Source organism: Scomber scombrus, chromosome 23 (assembly GCF_963691925.1).
Source record: "Scomber scombrus chromosome 23, fScoSco1.1, whole genome shotgun sequence".
In the NCBI taxonomy this organism is placed as follows: Eukaryota; Metazoa; Chordata; class Actinopteri; order Scombriformes; family Scombridae; genus Scomber; species Scomber scombrus.
The window spans coordinates 15,906,701-15,928,193 of NC_084992.1; the positions used below are offsets into that span (position 1 = coordinate 15,906,701).

The 21,493-nt window shown below is 42.2% G+C and overlaps 1 protein-coding gene across 2 annotated transcripts in view; it reads left to right on the forward strand.

Moving 5' to 3' along the window:
* The first annotated feature begins 1,057 nt into the window (after nucleotides 1-1,057).
* The window catches only part of LOC134005478 (protein phosphatase 3 catalytic subunit alpha), a 69,382-nt gene continuing 48,946 nt past the window's right edge, over nucleotides 1,058-21,493 (forward strand). For both annotated transcript variants that reach the window (XM_062444394.1, XM_062444395.1), the window contains exon 1: nucleotides 1,058-1,303. In XM_062444394.1, coding sequence (XP_062300378.1) covers nucleotides 1,243-1,303 — 61 coding nt within the window. In that variant the 5' untranslated portion in view covers nucleotides 1,058-1,242. The remainder of the gene's footprint in view (nucleotides 1,304-21,493) is intronic.

A 21,493-nucleotide genomic window follows, 5' to 3' on the forward strand; every position in this document is an offset into this window, starting at 1 on the left:
ACTATCACCAGTGTAAATAAGCAAAAGTGAAACTGCACATTTTGTTCAGAGGGTGGAGCTAGAGAAACATGGAGCATTAAAATGAAAACGGTTTATCTCCACAGGAGCATGAATGTTGTCTGCAACCTTTGAAACCTTTGAAAATCTGTCCTCTAAATAGTAATATATCTTGTGTGCAGTGTTGACACTTGGCAATTGATGAGAGGTCTTTGAGTGCCCATATTAGAAGGGCAGAGTGTCGCTAAAACTATCAGGATTCATCATCAGGGAACTATGAATATCCAGAGCAAATGAATTAATAATGGAAATATAGACTTGTAGATACTGTTATTGAATGGAAAATGGTGAAAATTAAATAATGCAGATCAGATTACTTATTGAGCAGCTGTGAGATATGAAAGTCTCCAGTAAAAGGAAAAAAAAAAATAGAAATGTTTATGATGAAAATATAAATGCTGATGATGAGTCAATTTTTAAAAAATCTTCTAAGGTCAGAATCATGAGATAGAAAGGCTACATTTTGATTATTATTTAGTACTATGATTATTATAATATAATTTTAACTTACTGTCTCACAATTTTGACTTTTTATCTGTTACCATGAGCATACATTTTGCACATATAGTTCTATATATGTTTTACTTTTATTGGCAGAAATGGGCTTCCATACCTAGATATATTTTCTTGGTCCAAATACATTTTTAATAAACCAAACCAAACACACATGTATAGATCATTTGTATGTGCTTAATAAAATATATGATCTGAATACATTTGAGAACACACATTTGTTTTATATCTGTTAATTAACTTATGTTTATTGTGCATGTACAGCCACAGATTTATTGTATGTTTATGACCAGTTATTCATACCAGGCCACACTGACTCAGAAAACAACCCTTTTATAAAAGTGAATGTGCAGGCAGAGTGGCAGCCTGCTGCTCCTCTCTCCACCAATAGGAGGAGTACAGGGGGGCGGATCCTGCGGGTTAGCACGTTTGACTGCACACTGCGCTCAGACAACTTGATCCAGAGTAACAGTAAATCAGACAGAGCAGCTCCCTACAGCACCAGCAGTGAAATTGTAACCCTGTTGCAAGTATTTTTGGCCGCTGATAGGACCGAGTGAGATCACTGCGGTCTCTTTTCTCGGGTAGACTCAAGAGTTGTTCGGCAAGAGCAACGCAGGGACCGTTTTCAGTCTCATTTCTGCTATATCTCAATATTATATCACACTGGAAATGTCCGAAAACAAGCCGAATGATGAACCGAAGTTATCTACGACGGACAGGGTGGTGAAATGTAAGTGTCATTTTTCACACTACGGCTCTCTCTCTCTCTCTCCCTCTCTCTGTGTGTGTGTCTCTCTCTCTCTCTCTCTCCCTCTCCCTCTCTCACTCAGACTAGCAGACTTGAACAATTCACGGCCGTAGCAGCAGCAGCAACAGCAGCAGCAGCAGCAGCAGCAAATGTTGTCGAAATTTGTTTGGTGGCTATGGAGGAAGAAGGGTGTTAGCCGAGCTATGACAGCAGCAGTAAACTAGGAAGTGAGGGTAACTCCAGTTTGTAGACCAAGAGCAAGAATTTAGCTCGAAATGTGTCACACTGTGCCCGTGAGGCGTCTTATAGCCGCTTGTCTCTATATACACTGTTTTCAATTGCAACGAATACAGCCAGCAGTGTGACAGATAGGTGCATGATCATTTTGATTCATATACACTATGCACTGCCTTACAGTATGCATGCAGATATTGCACAACCGTTGCATTCAACACAAGGGCGATTTTCCCTCGTTTTGCATGCACCACTAAGCATAGTTTTTTAAACCAAGGCACCTTTTTTTTTTTTTTTTTTAAACATTGCATAATACTTGATGTCGCCTGTGTTTTGTAATCTCACATTTGGGGGTGTTCATGGTGTGCTTGTAGTGTTCATGCCATATGGGGTGGTTCTTCCTGCCTTCTGTGTTTACAGGTCTGACATTCCACCTTTGCAGTCTACCATAAGAATGCAATAAAGATCATAATCGAGTCGACTTACCCCTTGAACACCGAGTAGGAGCAATGTAGCCTGCCCAGTTTCATGTCAGTTGACATCTCATGTTGACTTAGAATCAAGCAGGTCCCCACTCAAGTTTGCGGGATTTAAAAAACCTGTTTTTCTGTTTGAGAATATGAGGCCCCTTTGTGTCATTCTAAGTTTTTCTGATGTTTAAGAGACAACACAGAGTCTTTTACTCAGAAATAACATGACAGAATGTGTTTATTTGTGCTGGCTGGGTTTCGATCCAGCACTAGTTGCAACCATTATTCTCTCAAGCTCCAGTGTATCACAACAGGCATGTGCGGCGATCACAGTGTGCACAAGCGCAGGAGGGAATTGTTGAGTAATTTTATTCAGGCTTAGTTGCTAGGGTTCAACCGGTTGAAATGATTAGATCATCAGTGACCATTAAGCATCAAGATTTTGTTGAGAAAGGAGGGAAGGCAACGCTGCAGTGTGCAAACGACTGGAATCATTGACTATACATTATATTACAGGCGAGTCTGAGCTCTAAGCATGCAAGTACAGTTCCACTTCATTGCTTTCTCGGGTTTACCCATTTGAAATGGAAAATTGTTGCCTTTTAAATCATAATTGCAATAATAAGTAAATAGCGAGAGGATTAACCAGTTGGGCTACGGCTACACTTTGCTAAGAAAACGAGGTTGAGCGTTAAAAGAGAGTCACATCATGTCATGGTTGCTTTTGTAATGAATATTTCAAGAGATCATCCCCCTACAGTCTCCAGCAACTTGAAGGCTAATGAAAAATAGATATGACAAGTATGGGTTTTGAAGAGATTTAACAATATCACTGGGAGACTTGGCCCGTCATGTTATATGGATCAGAAACTACTCTTCTCTGTGTCACATGGCCTTTTTCACGCTGAGATGCCATTGTATAGCTCGTCTAAATACTGCATCTCCAGTGCCTTCTGCTTAGTGAAGGTGTGCTATGGTCTTAATCAGGTTAAAATGTATTGATTAGTCATTACAGTGGCTGTCAGGGAATCTGAGAGCCCAGTTTTCTTGCACACTCTCTTAAACCTGATGAGGCGATCAACAAAGTAATTATACTAATTGTTCATTCATCAAGTTTTGAGAAGTCAGTGTTTTTGGTAATGCATTAGTATTATGACAACACAGAAGCTTGCTGTGTACAAAGCACCTTTCCAAAATATCTGCAGGCTATAGGTGTGAAGTAATTTGTTTTCAGCTGCCTAGTTTTGCACTGCTACAAGGTGTCAGTCCAACTTATCATAAGTGCTTTGCAACCACCTGTTTTCAAAATGCATTATCATAATGCTCCTGAAAAGCCACCACCACATAGTAATTACTCATAAGAGTTTAATCAGCTGAGGTGGGAGAAGTTGCATAATTTCCATCATGTTTTTATCCCAGGCAGAAATAGCCAACACATAGCCATTAAAAGGAAAAAAACTCCATCACCTGTATGTTAGTCAGTTATTTCATATTGCTGTTGTATAGAATTGCTGCCCATTTGTTGGCTATTGCAGCTGTTTTGTTTGTTTTTTGGCTTTCCTGGTTGAAGAGCACTTAAATCAGGATTATGTTGTGACTCATGATAATCATCATTACTTTATCATATTATACCATTGGGCTATTGTCATTATTGGTTACCTATAGACTAATGTTGTGGACTGTAAAAAGTCAGAAAATAGTGAAAAATAACTTTCAAATTCAAATTCAATTCAAATTACTTTTTCTATTCGGTTTAACCTCATAAAAGACCAGCAACACCAGCAATTTTTAACCTTAGGGAACCTCAAACCTGTACATTTTATTAATGGATTTATAAACTGATAATTAAAATAGTTGCTGATTCATTTTCTGTTGATTTATCAACCGATTTCCCCCCAGATTGCATTATTATGCATGATCCACTGAATTTGTGTCTTAAATCAACCCTGTTCGCATCTACCCAAGACTTCTGAATATAATTACTGCCAATAAACCATTTCCGTGAGTGAGTGTGGAAAGAAAATTTTGCTTCACAGCTGAATCCTGTATGATAGTTTGAACTCCTGCCACCCTTGGTTAGACATAAAATCAACAAACAGTTGACATCCACCGCGCCGCACAGCAAAAGGAGGCCAGTAATGGTGTTTTTCCGTCCCCAGCTGAGAAGCAGGGCCTCAGAGCCCCCGATGGAGCTCTCTATGAGTGGGGATGGATAACATCTGACATTTGACTTTTGAGGAGAGGCCCCCATGCTCAGACATGCGTGGGTTGGAGAGATGGTGGTGGTGACAGCGGCGCAATGCCAGCCACTGATCCCAGCTGGATAGCCGAGTCATTTATAGAAGAGAACATTAAGTAATGCCACATACTTGATCCTTGCCTTACGTGTGATCACCTGCATATGGTTCTGCTTCGTGCTCATAAACCATGTCTACCATCAGGGTGTTTCTTTCTTAACAGGTACAAGCACAGTCTAACACAGTGATATAAAAAAAATACCATTTGTCAGTCAGTTTTCATTTGGAGTCCTATTTTCTCATTAGCATGCATGAACCTTGTATTTATTTAATTTGTCTACAGTATTATCCTTTTAATTGGCGATTATCAGATGAATACAACAGCAGAAGACGTTACAATTAAGGACTGTATGGGAATTGGACGACTATGGGAAAGAAAAGTGATTTATGACAACTGCTGAGTCTGTTTGTGACTTTGATCCTGTGCCAGTCTGCCGATATTTTCACTAACGCCATCCCTGATTTGTTTTTGGCATGTGATATCTTCTTCTGTGAGATAGTCAATTGTAATCAAGAGCGAAACATTCGTTTGCTGATCTGCAGGGTGGAGATGGAGAAAACTAGATGACGTCAAACTGTCTTAATGCACTTTAAGTTTCAGTATTCTTTGGTGGCTGTTAATTTACATCAGTAAGAAGCCAAAAACTGTAAATGTGGTAAAGAAATGAAGATCCTGAATATTATCGTGATTTAAATTCACTCTATTAGGTTTTGTTTTCCTCTAATGGATAGAATTGATTTCTTCTCTGAGAGTTTACTAAGAAGTTGATTCATTCATGATAGGCGCTCAGCAGTTTTGACTGATTTTTCTGGAAAGGGTGTATGGAAAATAGAAGCACTGATTACAGGCATGAGTATGACTAAAATAATGAGGGTAAATATCAATATCGTAGTTATTAACCGGTCTTTGGTAACACAATTGTTTCATTTTGCTTGCAGTTGTACTAGAGCTGAAAGCAATAGTCAGCCGATTAGTAGATGCACACAATTTTGATAATCAGTTAATAATTTATGGCGTTTTTCAAACAAAACAGCCAAAAACACTTCCTAGTTTCAACTTGTGAGTTGTGAGCATTTGCTTTAATTTCTTATGTCTTCTGCAATAATAAAACAAATGTCTCAAATATCTGCAGATCAATTGACAGTAAAAAATAAATTAAGCAAACACTTAAAGGAGTCTTATTTTACAAGTATTCCTATTTTCTATTTTATTTCCTAGTGATTCACTCAAAGAAATTCATTTTTTACATAGTCATGCTAGCTTGTAGCATCTTCGCCACTGTCACCACATTCAGGTTGGGTACGTTTCCAAAAAAAAAAAAAAAAAAGTTGCAGATATTTTGACCTGATATTTTGGGGCTTAGTGTGTGTGGGGAGAGCAGAGTAGAGGAGAGAAAGTAGCACAACCACAAATGACACAACACAGCAGAGAGTCTCGCACTGAGCCCAAATACAAAGAGTGCACATAAATGAGGTAAATAACATAAATAAAACATTATATTTTCTTTCGTTTCCCAGGCAACGACACAGAAGTTGACTCATCGTGTTTCGGAACAAGCGCTGCACAGAGGCTCCCAAACGCAAAAAAAAAAATTATTATTGATTTTCATATGAATGGATATTTGGCATTTTTTTGGCCTGGCATGGGTTCTCATTGGCCTGGCGGAAACACTGGGTTACTGTTTAAGAAGCAAGTCATGATTAATCAGAGCCTGCAATTGGTCGGACAAGTTGACCTGCGAGTGGGAAGTGCTTGTTAGTGCAGAGAAGGTTTTTAAATAGCAAACTGTGAATATCAAACCCCACTGTGGTTGAATTGTTTTATTGCAATTATTATTATTATTTTTATTTGTGCAGCCATTCACCGCCATATAACCACCTCCTCTCCTCTGAGTTTGCAGATTGGACTGGATTCTAGCTGCAGGCCTCAAATGATTTTTTTAGTGTGCTTTCCAGGCTAAAACCTCATCACAAACACTGAGGTCATTAGTCTTTATCTGGCTGTGTGAGGCTGTTGCTGTCTGTGTGTTTAAAACTTTAGAACATGTCGCACTTTCAGCCAAACTAAAAAAAAAACAAAAGTGTTATTTTGCTACTGACAGATGACTGATTCAGGAGTGACCAAATGTGTGAATGTGTGAAGTTGTACAAAGCAGTGCAGTGTATTTGTCTTAGAAGTTATTCAGTGTACATCAGTTTAACAAGTCTTCAGGCGAGCCCCCCCCCCCCCCCCCCCCCAGTTTTCTGTCATGTCCGCACGCCATGTGATGGAGTCTTTTGACAGAAGTCCCATCACACGGCTCGACCTGGAAATGTCGCCTATAGCAGGAAGTATGAGTGACGAGAAGACGACTGAGCAAGCCGTGGAAGCCTGTCATGCATCTGCTCCCCTAGTCCTGCCGAGATGTAAGAGATTATTGTGGTGGTTCCTGATAACAACGTATTGCATCACGGCACAGTGAGGGGGAAGACCTGAGCAACCTTTTTTCGCCATGATGAGATGCTCAGATGCACAGCCTGTGGTATTCAGAACCTGAGTAAGTGCACCTTTACCGCTCATTAGATTAAGGAGGACTTAGGCTCTGTTGTGGATTTAGGGCACAGCAAAGCAGCGGATTTGGACAGATTAAGCTCCATATAGGGGGATAAAGGCGGCTGTGCTCAGAGGTTGTAATCTGACTCCATGCATTAGCTGCTGCTCTTGCTAATTCATGTGAACAAATGGATGTCGGGTCTTGATAAAGAAATTTGGAGGAGAACTGTTTACCTAGCTCGACATTTTTAGTTGAGTTATACTGTAGCTTTGTGCTATTGTGCCTCTTCATAAGGTGCCTCGCATGCAACACATTTTCCTCTTGACACCAAAATACCAAACCCAAAAAAATTCCACTCTAGTTCTCCTGTTGTGGCATTTTTGCACTTTTGAATTTTTTTTTTATATTTCTTAAAATCAACCTCCATATAAACAAACCCTCAGCACTTCCCAGCTGGCAGACATCAACACAAGGTTCCTTTTTGTGAGCAACAGTGGCTAACAAAAGCCATTTGGAACAGAGACAGGAGTCGTGTGTCATTAGATCCCTCTCTAAAGCTGGTCGCAGCAGAGTCACAAATCAATCAATACACTGTCTGCAACACATGTAACTACACATTGGGCACCCAGTCCAGTGAGTGTGTGGGGGAGGAGAGGATAACCCAGTGAACTGGGTTGCTGGGTTATATTAGAGGCCCGTAGAGTAGTAAATCTGCTTTCTCACCTCCGCTCCCACTCAGAGAGCATGGGTAGAGTATGGAAGACATGGGATTGAGTGGAGTGCATGCTGTACATTAGCTACAACATGGGTCACCTGTAGGTCATCATCAGTGACACAGATTTTCTTATTCAGATATAGAAAACCAGCTGTCATGGGATTGTTACTAAGTGCTGTCGAGCAAAAATTGACACCAAATGCTTCGTCTATATGGGTGTGCATTGTTTTCACTTGGTTTTTTTCAGTAGTTCAACATTGTAGGTGATGTAAGGTGAATCAGAAAAAGACCACAGTAATTCAGTCAGAGATTCCTGTGTGTTGTGGTAGTAACGCCTAGCCACCTTGAGCTGCTAGCCTCAAGCAGTGATGATGAATGGACTAACAGAGGTCTGGTAAACTCCCCAGACTTGTAATCCTCAGCCCTAACCTACATGTTTTGGTATTATGCTACTCCCCAAGACTTGTAAACAGACTTTGATGTTTAAAAATCAGTGCTCCGCCTCAGCTGTAGTAACACTGCTGTGATAGTAGCTGTTGTAGTGGTTGTGACAGTACCAATTTCGACTTATTAATTCTTATCATGGGAGGGAGAGAGTGTGTGTGTGTGTGGGAGTGTGCAGGTTGGTGAGTGAAAGCAAATGAAAGTGGCCGCAGGGAGTGTTGGATGAGCAAGTGGTTGTGAAGGCAGACTGCTAGTTCACATAGTCTTTTATTTTCACTGAATCCAGCTTCTCTTACTACACTGTAAGGGTATAACAAATCATACAATATGTGTATGTGGTCAGCAGAACTAGCTGCTGGTGGAAATACTGTGTCACCTTAACAGATGGGAAAGATTTTAGTATCGTGGGAGCATTTCATTCATTTTTCAAAGTTTACGGACTGTATTTTTGTGACTTTCTTGTCCTCTAAACTTCAGGTTCTGTGTTCTGGTTGCTCTGTTCATCTGCAGTGCTTGTGTGTGAAATGCAGTGTCACTAACATTGATAACGCTGACCCACAGGAAGGGGTTGACTCAGGTTTTTCGAGCTACATTTCTTTGAACTACTCCATCTTATTTTTATAGTTCGATTTTAAGCATTTCAAGTATATTTAAAAGCTGAAAAGATTCACCTTTTCTTCTTTAAGCCGACTGATAAAGGTGAATCTGCATTGCTACACCGTGGCTTTATCATTATCAAAGAACTGCCGTCTGTTTTTATATTTTGAATTGATTTATTAAACCCTATCACCACAGGCATGCGCACGCAGCCACCTCAAACTGCACGCTGAATCAGAAACCGCGATAGTGACACTGAATAACGCTTTGTATCATCAGGATAAAAGATTTCCACTGCTGGGTTTTTTATCTGGGGCAAAACCTCGGCTCTGTGAACACACACAGTACATCGCCCTCTGTTTTTCTTCCATGCCTGCCTCCATTAGTGGGAGGAGGCTGGGGGAGTGAGAGTGAGGGGGGGTGGGAGTTCCTGGTGGTGAAAACATACCTGTATGTTAAATGGGAGGCTTGTCTTGGTGGGAGCGGGACAAGCCTGCACACGCCACTGTGTGACAGATGCAAACGTAGACACACACACACTCTCCCGTGTTGTGCCAGGCCGTCGTTTGTATTTAAATATGGCTGAAATGAGTAAAGCCATCTGCACAGGCTGCCTGTAAATGGTAGATTAGAAAGCAGAGAAAAGTCAGCGCAGGGGGGGAGGGATGTTGTAACTCTTGTCCCGGCTCATCGACTCAATGCATGTAAGCAGGAGGGGAGGTGGTTGTTTGTGTGTGTGTGTGTGCGTGTGTGGGGCGGGGGGATTACATGAAACGGGTGCACAATATCTCTTGGTAACTGTCTAGTCTAGATTGCGTCTTCTCTGGTATCATGTAAGCAATGGTACTTGTTGACACCCACACACACACACACACACACACTTACACACACATACACACTGAGGCTGATGCAAATGCGACCCGCTCCCATGAAGAACTGATGAATACGCTGATTTTCGTCATCACCAGGACGTGGGCATGTATATAAGGTTACATAAAAGAAAACAGGCAACATACAACCTCTACACTTTAATCTAGCATTATGGCTGAACAGGCAGAGCCAAACCCCTCGCTATATGAGGGAGTTTGTTATGTTATGACCGCTATGTCTTTTTGTATTAGCGCACCCAAAACAGGGACAGTGACGCTGGTTTACAGGATGACTTCAGAAGGCAAATATGCGGTTAAATCATTGCACCTCGTGGAGTGGATTCTGGGAGTGACAGCCAGCAAGGCCTAATTGTCTCATTTCAGTTGTCGAATCATTGAAGTAAAACCTACCAACTGTCAGGCCAGTGCCTAATTTCTCCCAGAATTCCCGGTTATATTCAGGGTGTCATGCTGCGTTCCTCTGCAGGGTTTTTTTTTTTTTTTTTTTGGCAGGATTTGGTTTTGGCCGATCACTGATGCATAGGCAACCGGGACCAGCATCAGCCAACATGGCATCAGACAGCGACTGGCCAAGTGATGGCATTATTCAGGGCAAATGTCAGCACTCGTACCTTTTTCACCATAAACCAGGAGACCCCCAAAAGTGAAGCAGGCGCGGGACTCATATTGAATGTCATGTGTGTTGTTTGCGCCTTGATGAGAAGAAGAGAATGCAGAATGCAGCGTGAGGTTAACCAAACTTCCTCACCTTTTTATTTACCACTTTCAGCTCCAGAAATGAATCCAACACTGAGCAGATCTTATCTGACGAGAATAGAGAGGTGATATTTTATACAAGGCAGCTCCTTTTTAATTAAATCAATACTTTTAATCAGGTCATATGGATATACTTCATTAACTTCTGCTGAGATGGTTGTTTTTATCTGGCTGCAATGGGTAATGTGATTTTATTTTATTTATTTTTTAATACACATAACATAACACATCCCTTTGTTTTCACCCCATGCTGTGCAAAGTCTATTTTCAGTTTCTATGTGGAGCCTTTTAACAGCATGCATTTTTATTTTATGTCTCAGGTCCATTAAGCAAATATGAACAAAAAATAGCTTAATTGAGGAAAGCCCTAATTACAGATGAGTGAATAAGTGTATTATATGGCACGTTGTTTTTCCCTCTGCTCACTCACTGTTGATCCTGCTGCACCAAATGACAACCTCCCATAAAGGGTGTGGGGCGGGGGTCCTTGCTTTCAGGTGCCGTTAGCTAACTAGCTAAAGCGCCCAGTGTGTGCGGACAAGAGAAAAACTCCAGCTATACAAATACAGCTGGAGGTGAGTCGAGGCCCCAAGGTTTATTTACCCTCATTCACACACGTTAATTATAGACCACCTGGCTGAAAATGAACCCTCTTATTCCACGTGGTTATCTTGGTCTCCTGTAGGAGGTGGGGGGAGAGAATCTGTCATTGGATGTCAGCTTGTTCTATAATTGACCTGACAGGATGTTGTTTTGTGAGAACGGTATTCATGTGACGAGACATGACAGTAATTCCTGATGTTGGTCGACATGCTTTTCATCCACATATTATTATTGTTTTTTTCATTAGACTTTTAGAAATCAGGACTTTATTTAGGAATTACCAGAATATGGCTCGGCTTACCTCCCTTTTTTTTTTTATTTTGGGGGGGCCTATGAATTATAAACTGCTCCTGGTTTTCTAAAAATGTGTCATGAGACAACCAGGCAAAAGAGGGGTTAAGTTTGCCCCAGAGCTGATGATGGCAGGCCACTCAGTCACTCCCGCCCACGTGCGGAGGGGAGGGAAGAGGGCCACTGCCTGGCCCACTCACTCAAAACACACTCTGCAGAGGCTGACCAGAGCCAGAGTCGTGACTGAGGTGTGTGTGTGAGTGTGTTGGTCTGGAGGTGGGGGGTAGACATAAGGTAGAGGTGGCATGTATTTGTTCCCCTGCCCTTGCTGTTTTGTCAGTTGAATCAGGCCACCAGGTGAAACTTTGATACTGGCAGTCAGCACAATTATTTTCAGTGGGTGTATTCTGTTAGTTATTGCAAGGTCAGTTCATCTCGTTTCAAGTTAGATTTAATTTACACTAAAACCTGTCAACGGTGGACCAGCCTGCCAGCAGCACTGGGTTCCAACAAACAGTCACAACCCCCCTGGAAATAAAGCTGACTTGGAGTTGGCCTTCACAGTTTCCAGGCTGAGGCAAGCATGATCATCATGGTGCAAACTGATATCCCATCAGTCTGAGCTCACAGCGCACCTCCGTTAGCCAGATTGTGGTGGAGGTAAGTGTGTCCCATGGCTCCAATTGATTTTTGTGCCTGTCCAAACACCACCGGGGAGTCATACATTACGATAACCAATCATTAAAGCTTTAATGTCGTCCCGCTCCCTATCAGACCATTAGGACTACAGGGTGGGCCCATAGACTCACACTCTATCTTTTTACTGTCAAACGGGCCTGCAGCTTATGAACGGTTGCATTTTGCTTTATTGATTGCACACAAAGAAATCCTTTTTCTTAATAGACTGTGGTGGTCAGCTGTCATTGTTGTGAAAAGGTGTTCCTACACGTTTGTTTTACATATTTGTGCAGTGATGAGTCCGAAGAAAGTAGGCTCAAACTCAAGGAAGTACTAGGAACCTCCCATCCCTAATCCCCATCTCCTAATTTATGGAAGGCCGCTCATCACTGTTGATGAGAGTCATGTGACCTTTTCAATTTATGCAATTTATTCGGGGAAAAGGGAGTCAGTCTAATTAAAATAATTTAACAAGGACTTTACAAGTTATCTAAAGTTACAGACTAAAATAACATTAAGTAAGTTAATTGAAAACTACAGTCTCCATGGCGATGTTCGTGACACTATCCAATCACATTGCATAACAAAGTACAACCGTGTCCACGAAAATTCTCTCGGTGCATGACTTGAAAAGAAAGTGTCGGGAGACGTTCATTGAAAACTCATCACAAAAGTGTTGTGCGGCCTACCATAAATCAGCCATGAGTTTAGTTTTCATTTCTGTTTCAGTTGCCGAAAAACTAAATCACGAAACCGTGGGAGACGTGTTGTTTCAACAAGCTAACCTCCACACTGTGCGAACTCATGAGCCCAAGATGTGGTCCATTGTTGGTAATTAATGCTTTTGTCACACCCCAGTCCCACACACACAAACACATGCTTGCTAGCTGTCATGTTCTCTGGCAGCTTGTTTGTTGCTTCGCTATATCATGCAAGCCTTTAATAGTGGACCAGCCCCCACAAAAACCGGCATGGTTGTCGAGAGACACGGGAGCTTACTGACACACGGTTACTGCTGTGAACACAAGTTTGGGTATGTCTGTCTCAAGAATACTAAAGAGTACAATATCTTTGACAGCTTTTCTACTGGGGCGCCACAGTTCCTTCTGTCTTTTCTTCTGTCCTGTAAAAAAGAGTGAGACACACTGTTCGAGGCCACATATTTTCTTTTTTCACTGCCTCAACTATTTTCTGTCTCCCTGTCATGTATTCCAGCCACCCTCCAAAAACATATTTCTTCTTCCTGTGTTCAGTTTTAGCAGTGGTTCTGCTGCCATCCCTGCTTTCAACAATGACTACAGCGCTTCCTCTAGGCCACCATCTGCCATTCATCCAGCGTTTCTTCTCCTTCCCTTTTACACACTCGCTCGCTCACTCGGCAGCTCAACTGTGTCAGACCAATGTTGTAAGACCAAAAAACACCCATAATGCTTCAGGCCTGTCTCCCTGTATAGAACGTAATCCGATCCCCCTGGAGGAATGTGGCAAGCCATGGGCACGGCCAAATCGAGGTACAAATCAGTCGGTCGGCGGGCAGATAGTGTATCTCTGAGTGATTTTAAGCCAGCGCTTGGGTAGCAATTGGGACAGGGAAATCAATTTAGCATTCCCCCCCCCCCACAAGACAAAAATTCATGGTTATTTTCAACACTGCATGACAGTACTGTTGTCAGTCAATAGTCGTAAGCTGTGTTAAACATTTGTTGAGTACTGTGTGTTTTGTATCCAGCAGTTAAGAGGGACGTCTTCTCAGCCTAACAGATGGCGTACGGAGCTACCCAGTTCCACAGTATTAAGCTGAAATGCTGCATAGGATGTCTTTATGAAGCCTATTTGCTTTAGATGAAAGTAAATATAATGTGCTTAGAACCAACCAGGGTATATGGCACTGTATGCTTTTGTGTCTCTGTTTGCATTTAGTGAATGAAACAGTTTTAAGGACTTGGTGAATTTAGAAATAAATAAAATTGTTCATTGCAACTCGATCCTGCATGGTCACTCTCGTTATTTAAGTCTTATTTTTATGTTGCCTTGAATAGCTTAGCTCCAGTTTGAACCCGTCATGTATTGAGATGACATTTGAGTCATTGAGCTAAGTATCTGTTTTGTTGTGTAATTAACCAGCAAACTCTGAAAAAACATAGAATGTCTTTTAACAACACTTCTTCTTCTGAAGGTTTTTTGCACTATCCTCAAAAACTCATCTTACCATCTGGATGAAAACATGTTCTGTCCGCTGTACAATTAAAATAATATTTTTAACCCATTTCTTAAGTCATGCCACTGATTCATAATCCAAACAAGGATGGTTGCTGTTTGACATGAAAGTTGTCCCCAAGATGTGATTATGTTTCTTATTCGGGTTGCCAGAAGTGGTATATGTCCTTGCTTTTGCTTTTTACAACACAATTTTGAATAGATGGTTGGAAGAGTCTTCGGGGCCCGGAAATTCTTTTTTTGGAAGAGCAGTATTTGTTTTTCACAAGATTAGATGCTGAAGTCTGTGACTCGAAAGCAAATGTGAGGTACAAACTTGAACCACGGATAGTTTTGACTGGAACATACCAAGTGAGAATGTCTTTGAAAGTTTACAAAAATGAAGAATAGTTACAGTATATGGTCTGTAGATATAAAAAGATGTACATGCACAGCCAGCCGAGGACCTTTAGGAAGCTTTTGACCACAGCAGAAGTCGAGACTCCCTTCAGGCCGTCAAGCTGTCAAGTGTCCCTCGATTAGTCCTGAATTTACTCACTGACCTGATTGTCAAGGACACACGACCCTTACAACAGGCCTGCTTGGCCTGAAGGAATCAGGGCCACGACCTGGTCAGCCCACTACTGCTTTATCCAGCAGCACCTAGAGTTTATTATGGCCCTGGCCCTCACTTACGCTTCCCATTTTCTGATTGGACACTGACTGCGTAGATGGCTTTCGAATATGATGCTTTAACTGCCTTTAATCTCACGGCTGCTAGTAAAGCCTACACAGATGGTGCCTTCAGCATAATACTCAGCTAGTGAATTTTGAAAGTGCTTTCTCTGCAATATGGAGGTCAGGCTGGCAGTAGAGAAGGATGATTTACTTTACAGTCATTTTTAGCCCAGAAGGGTTGCATAATAGCAGCTACTTCAGGGGCTCCGTCACAGCTTCTCCTGAAATATAGAGCTCCTTTGGGGGGCCGGGAATGGCGAGACTAGATGTGTGTGCATGTGTGTGTGTGAGAGGTTGGTGTGGAGTTATATCCCTTGCTGACTCAGAATTCCTTTGGTCTTTAGAGAAGTAATTCCTTTGTTGCCCTCCCTTGCTTTTTTTTTTTGTTGCTTTTTTTCTTGGCAGTCAGGTGCCCCTGCTGGCAGGAGAACCCACCACACCCACGCAGTCATGGCCTAGATACTGAGATGGGCCTGAGAGGTGGGCGTGGGCAAGGGGAAAAGGAAGCGATGGCAAAGGAAGGGGACTCTTAGGGGCTGTGTTGCCTTGGCAAGAGGTTGGAGGAGGTGGCTGGCTGCGCCATCCCATTGCCTCACCACCTGTCTTCTGAAAAATCTCAGTCAGTCTGCCAGAGATGAAAACTAAGCCATGGATACCTTGCACACAAACACTTCGTCCCACAAAAATGTTTGTTACAATATTAAGTGTCTCGTTATACTTGAATCGTAATCGTAATTTGTGTGTTTATTTATTTAGAACACAGAAATTTGCCACCTCTGACCCACCCTTGTTCTTTTGACACAGCTTGGAGGAATGCCATTTCACATATGTGATGGAGCTATTCTTGTATAGTTGGGAGGGTTTGCCCCAGTTCACAGAGCATTGTGATAGTGACCGAGCAGTACTCACTTTCAAGGCAAGCAGGTAACCTTCCCAGCGGTGAGGAGTAAGCGGGGAGGGGTGGGGAGGTTAATTAACGATGAGGAATGTTATCTACAGTTCAGGCAGTGTTTTATTTGGGTCAGCTTCAGGTCTGGTATGCTCCGTATACCAAGTGTGGGTGCAAATATAGACTGGCCTCATCCCCTCTGTATGCGTCTAGTAATTGCATTCTAGAAATGCCAACATCTCTGCTGCCAACGAGCCCTCCTTGGGAGGTGCGATCACGCCTGTTGAGGCATATTATCTCAGAGGCAAGCTGTGAATGAGTACAGAAAACACTAAAGTCAGTCGGAATTCCTGGATCGTATCAACGTTTTCCTATTGATTTACATACCATATTGTGTCACATTAGATTACAATGTATTGCCAGTATCAGGAGTTCTGTAATTATTGTCTGTGTAGATTTCCAATTCTGGATTTGAGATGTGGTAGTACAACTTAAGGTTTGGTACGAGAATCTGGATGAAAATTTGAACCAGTGACCAAATTATGTTGGTGCAATCGAGAAAGTGAGTGCTGCCCCCAGTGAATTGTACTCTCAGCAGGACTGAGACTGAGTACAGCCCCGAAATAAGTTTTAAAAACACGACCAAAGTGTCTCACATGGAGGCTCTGACACTGCAGATACAAAGAGATGCAACGGATCCATTTTACCAGCCCTGCACAGTGGCTAACAGCTAGTTGGCATGGCTAGCATCGTTAGCATATCTGTGCAGTGCTGTGTGTGTAAAAATAAGGTGGAGCTGGTGCCACGGCGTCTACGGTTCAGCAGTACCGTGCTGGGCAGGTGACAGGTGTGTTTATGGTGTTTGTATGCTCTGAAAGACATGATGGTGCAGGTCACACAGCTGTGTATTACGTTGTTATTACAGGGAATTATATGACTCTTTAGTGTCATATCTAAAGCAATGGTTCTCATACCTTCTCACAGCAGGAAACCCCTTAACTGGCACAAATTAGACCATGACCCCAATCTGATAAGATTTTGTCCCAGGGTGTGATAAGAGCTCTGCTTTTAGATATTTTATTTCAAAAAGTGTATGAAACCCATGCCAAAAAAAATAGTCACTTATTCTGTCAAATTATTCCCCTTTTTGCTGGGGACCCCCTAGAACTACCTCAAGGACTCCCGGGGGTCCCTGAACCCCACCAAGGAAGGACAATTGCAGTCAGTGAAACAGATAAAACATTCAGCTTTTACCAAAATGCTCACCATCTCGTGACCCTAAATGTTTTCAAAATACTCGTCCCAGGTGCAAAATATAGAACTGAACATTTTTGACAGACCAACAAATGAAAGCACTGCAAAAACTGCGGCACAGCTAGCCAGTTATTTGTGGTCACATTTACTTGTCTGACATAGTATCATTATAGTATTGGGTTTCACATGTTAAACTTAGTAGAAGAAGTCAAACTTCTGGTTTTGTGACAACTGCGCCCTGAGCTGAAGTGCATACAGTGTATCTTTATCGTGTCCAGTCACCCATCTGCATGTCACTACACACTCAAAGAACCAGCCACCAACAAGAACGCTTTGTAAAGTAAGTGGCAGCCCAGGCACTGGTGGAGCTCTCCAGGGTTAGTGGGGACATATGTTCCCGATAGACCCGTGTCGTCAGTCCTTCCCAATACAAGCGCCAGTTGACAGCATGATGGAGAGCGGTGGAAGACTCACACAAAGGTGGTTCTGTGCACGTGTTAGGCCAGGTTTTTGTCCAGACTGGAATCCAAATATGGCCACCAGTCCCTTCCTACAGCTACCTGACCTTTCTGTTAAGCGTCTGAAGAAAATGTTGAATGTGTGGCCTCAAATTCCCCAGGAAGAGATACCATGTTCGTCTCAAAGGCTTGACGTAGGATAGGACAGGCCGAATGGATAGCCTGATTGACACTTTGGAGTTATGATCAGTTGTCTCTGTGTAACACTTCATGTCCACCACAGTTATTCTGTGCCTGTAAGAGAGGAAATATGTAGTCTGTAGTCTGTAATTGTATTCCAAAAAACCTGACGCAGAGACTAACAAAAATAAACCAGCCTAACCTTTTCATGACACTATAAATCTGTTTTAAACATCAGTATTACACCATGCGTCAAATGCTGATGATACAAATGGACAATATAAAGTTGCACTACAACGTTTTGCTTTGCTTTAGTTGGCTTGTGGTGTCGTGCTGGCAATAGTGTAGTCAGCTTGTGGTCTTTTTACTTGTGGATAAAGAAAAGGTCAAAAATCAGGAGCTCAACTAAATGGGTGAAATCACATATTAACGGGGGCCGAACAGCTAATGAGATGGCTCCTTCTCTCGCCAAATGCTGATTGCCAATAAGTTCTGGCAAGTGGCGTCAGTACAGAGTACACAGTAAAACTATAGATGTATGTTGCCCATAAATGCAAACGACGGCCGTTGGCTTGGTGTGCCCTAAAATGATAAGTGACATAATTAATTAATGCAGCACTTCTGCTGTATTTGTCATGATAGCAGTCTTTCAGGCGTAGTACATAACACTGGGGGATATGCAGATCAATGTGGTCGTGAAGCCGCCTCGCTGTTTCGTGCCACAGGTTCCATTTGAAGGAATAGCTCGCACATAGCCGAGCATGCACCCATAGCACCCTGTCTTCCAGATCCTTTCAGCCTCTTCCATTGTTCCGTCTCTGCTATGCTCCAAAGCTGATTACAGCGCCTTCTCTAATGAAAGCTAATCCTGTGTCACGGCATTGTGGAGGAGGAAGAAGAGGGGAGGGGGCAGGCCTCAGCAAGGCAAAGCTAGCAGGGAATGTCTTCTTCAGGGCCTGTCAGAGTGGCTTTCAGAGGAAATGCCACAGGGTGTTAACGTCTCTGCAAACCTGGAAATCTGCGAGGTGTTTTACATTGAGACGTTTACCTTTTTTGTGTGCCGGCTTGTTGGCTCTTAACATTTCACACACAGTGTTGCCTCAACTCGTAAGAGCCTATAGTACTTCACTTAAAGTATGTTTAGTCTGACTTCATTGTAGTTAGAACTGACATGTCTAAATTACTAGAGATTGTTGTCCTGTTACACTTTTAAGATTCCTCTGACCTGTGTTGCTCTTCACTTGTACTGAATAAAAGCCTAGTTTAATTTTAGAGGAAACCCTGTCTTTTTAATACCTTTCTGTATATGTCTAACATTTAGTTACAGTTTCTTGGACAGGTTTCAGGTAAGTCTTTTGCCAAAGTTAAATTGGAAAAACATCTTTCGACCACCACTTGTTGATAAAAACAACCATAAGTGTCATACCAGTCACAGTCTGCCCTATTGATTCCTTTCAGTTTTGGTTCTATCGATATAAAAATGCCATCCCATCTCATTAAAATTCATCAAAAGTTTTGTTTTTATGCTTAAATAGAAATAATGATTGTGTACCGATTCCTCTGCATCATAATGTACAGCATATACTCCTATGTGGGGGAAAAAAATAAATGTATTTTTTAGCAGCTTGCTTTTACCATGATATATGATGATGTAAATTTAAAAAAACCTTGGGCAGAGAAGAAAAGGGCATTTTGATAAAACATCAGGCGGTGCCTAAGTCACAATCTTTTCTAGTTGACTCTGTGTCACCAGTTTAGGCCATTTTTTATAGATGCTACACCTCACCTGTGATTATGAGAAACATTGTATTGATAGCCGTTGCCTAGGTACGCTACAGTGCAGCCTCCTGACTCTAAACTCCTAGTTCAGCTTGTATAGTTTAATATGTAAAATAATACATAGTGAAATTTGTAATGTGAAAACATCAGGTTGACACAGTGACAGACTTAAAAAGTGCGCCTCTTGGTCATAGTTCAGTAATAAAATCCTAATGCACCGCAGAGCGTCTCCCCTGCCTGGCAGCCAACAATGAGCTGTGAGCCATACTGCTGATCACGCAGTACAACGACAGTAAGAAGCCGTGCCAGTGTCTGGTTCAAAAGTAGTTTAGCTGACTTTGCTAGCATTTAGAACCAGAGCTGAAAGCGTCACAGCAGCCAACACATATGAGTCGGGCCACACTGCGTCACCATGCCCTCCATTTCCATCACAGCTCTCTACAGTGATTCGAATGACTCAGATAATCAACATGTAGTGGGCTGCCCTACAAAAACCTACATATTTCTTATCTTTTCCTACATTTATCATAATATTGTCTTGACTTTGTGCCTTCAATTTCTGCATGGAACAAAATCCACTCATATTGCTGAGTGCTAAAGGCAAGTTTATGTAATTTTAGAAGCGAAGTTAAAGGTTTTTAATGGAGTCAATATCTAATATGACAGTCTGGACATTGAACTGACTTGACTGTCTGTAGTCAGGGCTCGTCATGTCATTTTCTGTCGACTACAAATTCTGTGGTAAATGTGTAGAGATGTGGCAGGGAGTGGATCGTTTCTGATGGACTGACAGATGCTCTTTCTTTTTTTTTTGTCATCCCTACTCGCAATGCCTTTTTATTTCATTGACTGATCCTTTGCTCTCCCTGACTCACGCCCCTCCCCCACCCCAGCTCCAAATCACTGTAGTCTTTTGCCAGCTGTGATCCAGGTTCCTGCTGGCCTCTCACTGTGTCATTGATTGGCTGTTACATTGATGGCTCGCCGCACACCCAATCACCACCACCACCAGAAAACCAATGCAGGGACATCCTTTAGAAAGTGCCCACCCACCACCCACCACCCACCTTCTATCCATCCTTACATGCATGCATACATTCATCCATCCCTCAATTCACCCACACCAGCCTCCCACGCTTCAGCCCTAACCTCACTAATTAATCAGGGACTTAGTCAGAGTGCTGTCTGAGCAGCGGTGCATTTTCATCACCTGCTGCTGCCAACGCTTTCTACATTTCTCATCTAAAATCTGTTGAGCCAACAGCAGGATTAACGTTTGCTTGTCACTCACTCTCACATTGCTGTCGCCTGGGTCTCTAAAACATCCCTATAGGCTATTTCCTGTCAGAGCTTGATGGTCTTTGATAACCCTGACAGTTACGGCAGGATGGATGCAGATCTTGGGTGTATTGTTGGCTTGTTTAGTGTACGACCTGTCTATCTTAATAATGAGGATCCCTGGATTACTGACATTTGACGGGACCCTCTGTGCAGACTGCAACACGTTATTGCAGTGAACAACTGTCAAAAGCACCATCACACTACTGTTGTTTATGTTCACAATGTATTTATTAGGCACATAATAGTGGTATGTGCATGATTTGTGCAGATTTCTAGCCTTGGATCAAATGAGCATAACGTAACATGCTACTGGCAACTCATTTGTTAACCAGTGTTTTGATGGATGAAAGATTTCTTTATTGTAATTTCTCAGCACTCACATACATTGTCCGCATTAGACCCATCTTATAAAAACACACAGTAGGAGCAATGGGCAAACCAACTCTAGTTTTTTGCCAGTACCTTGGTCCGGGGTACTGAAAGCAGTACTAACCCTAACATGCGTGTCTTTGATGATGTGAGGACACCAGAACAGGTTGGGGTTTGAACCCAGCACCATCTTGCTGTGAGGCAACAGTGCTAACAGTACTGCAAGAACCTGAGACTGCAAGAGACTGAGACTGGGATTAAGACTGGGACTCTACAGCGCTGTTTCCCTGGCAACCCCTTTTTACTAATTTCTATGTAATATCTTTCCTGTTTGTTGATGCAATGTAAAAGCTTCTATCGCTGCAGCAGAGGATGATGGTCAGTGTCTCTTTAAAGTTCAGTAATAGTTCACCGGTAGCGTCTAATGACAGCTCTGGTCATTAGAGCTGCAATTAATTA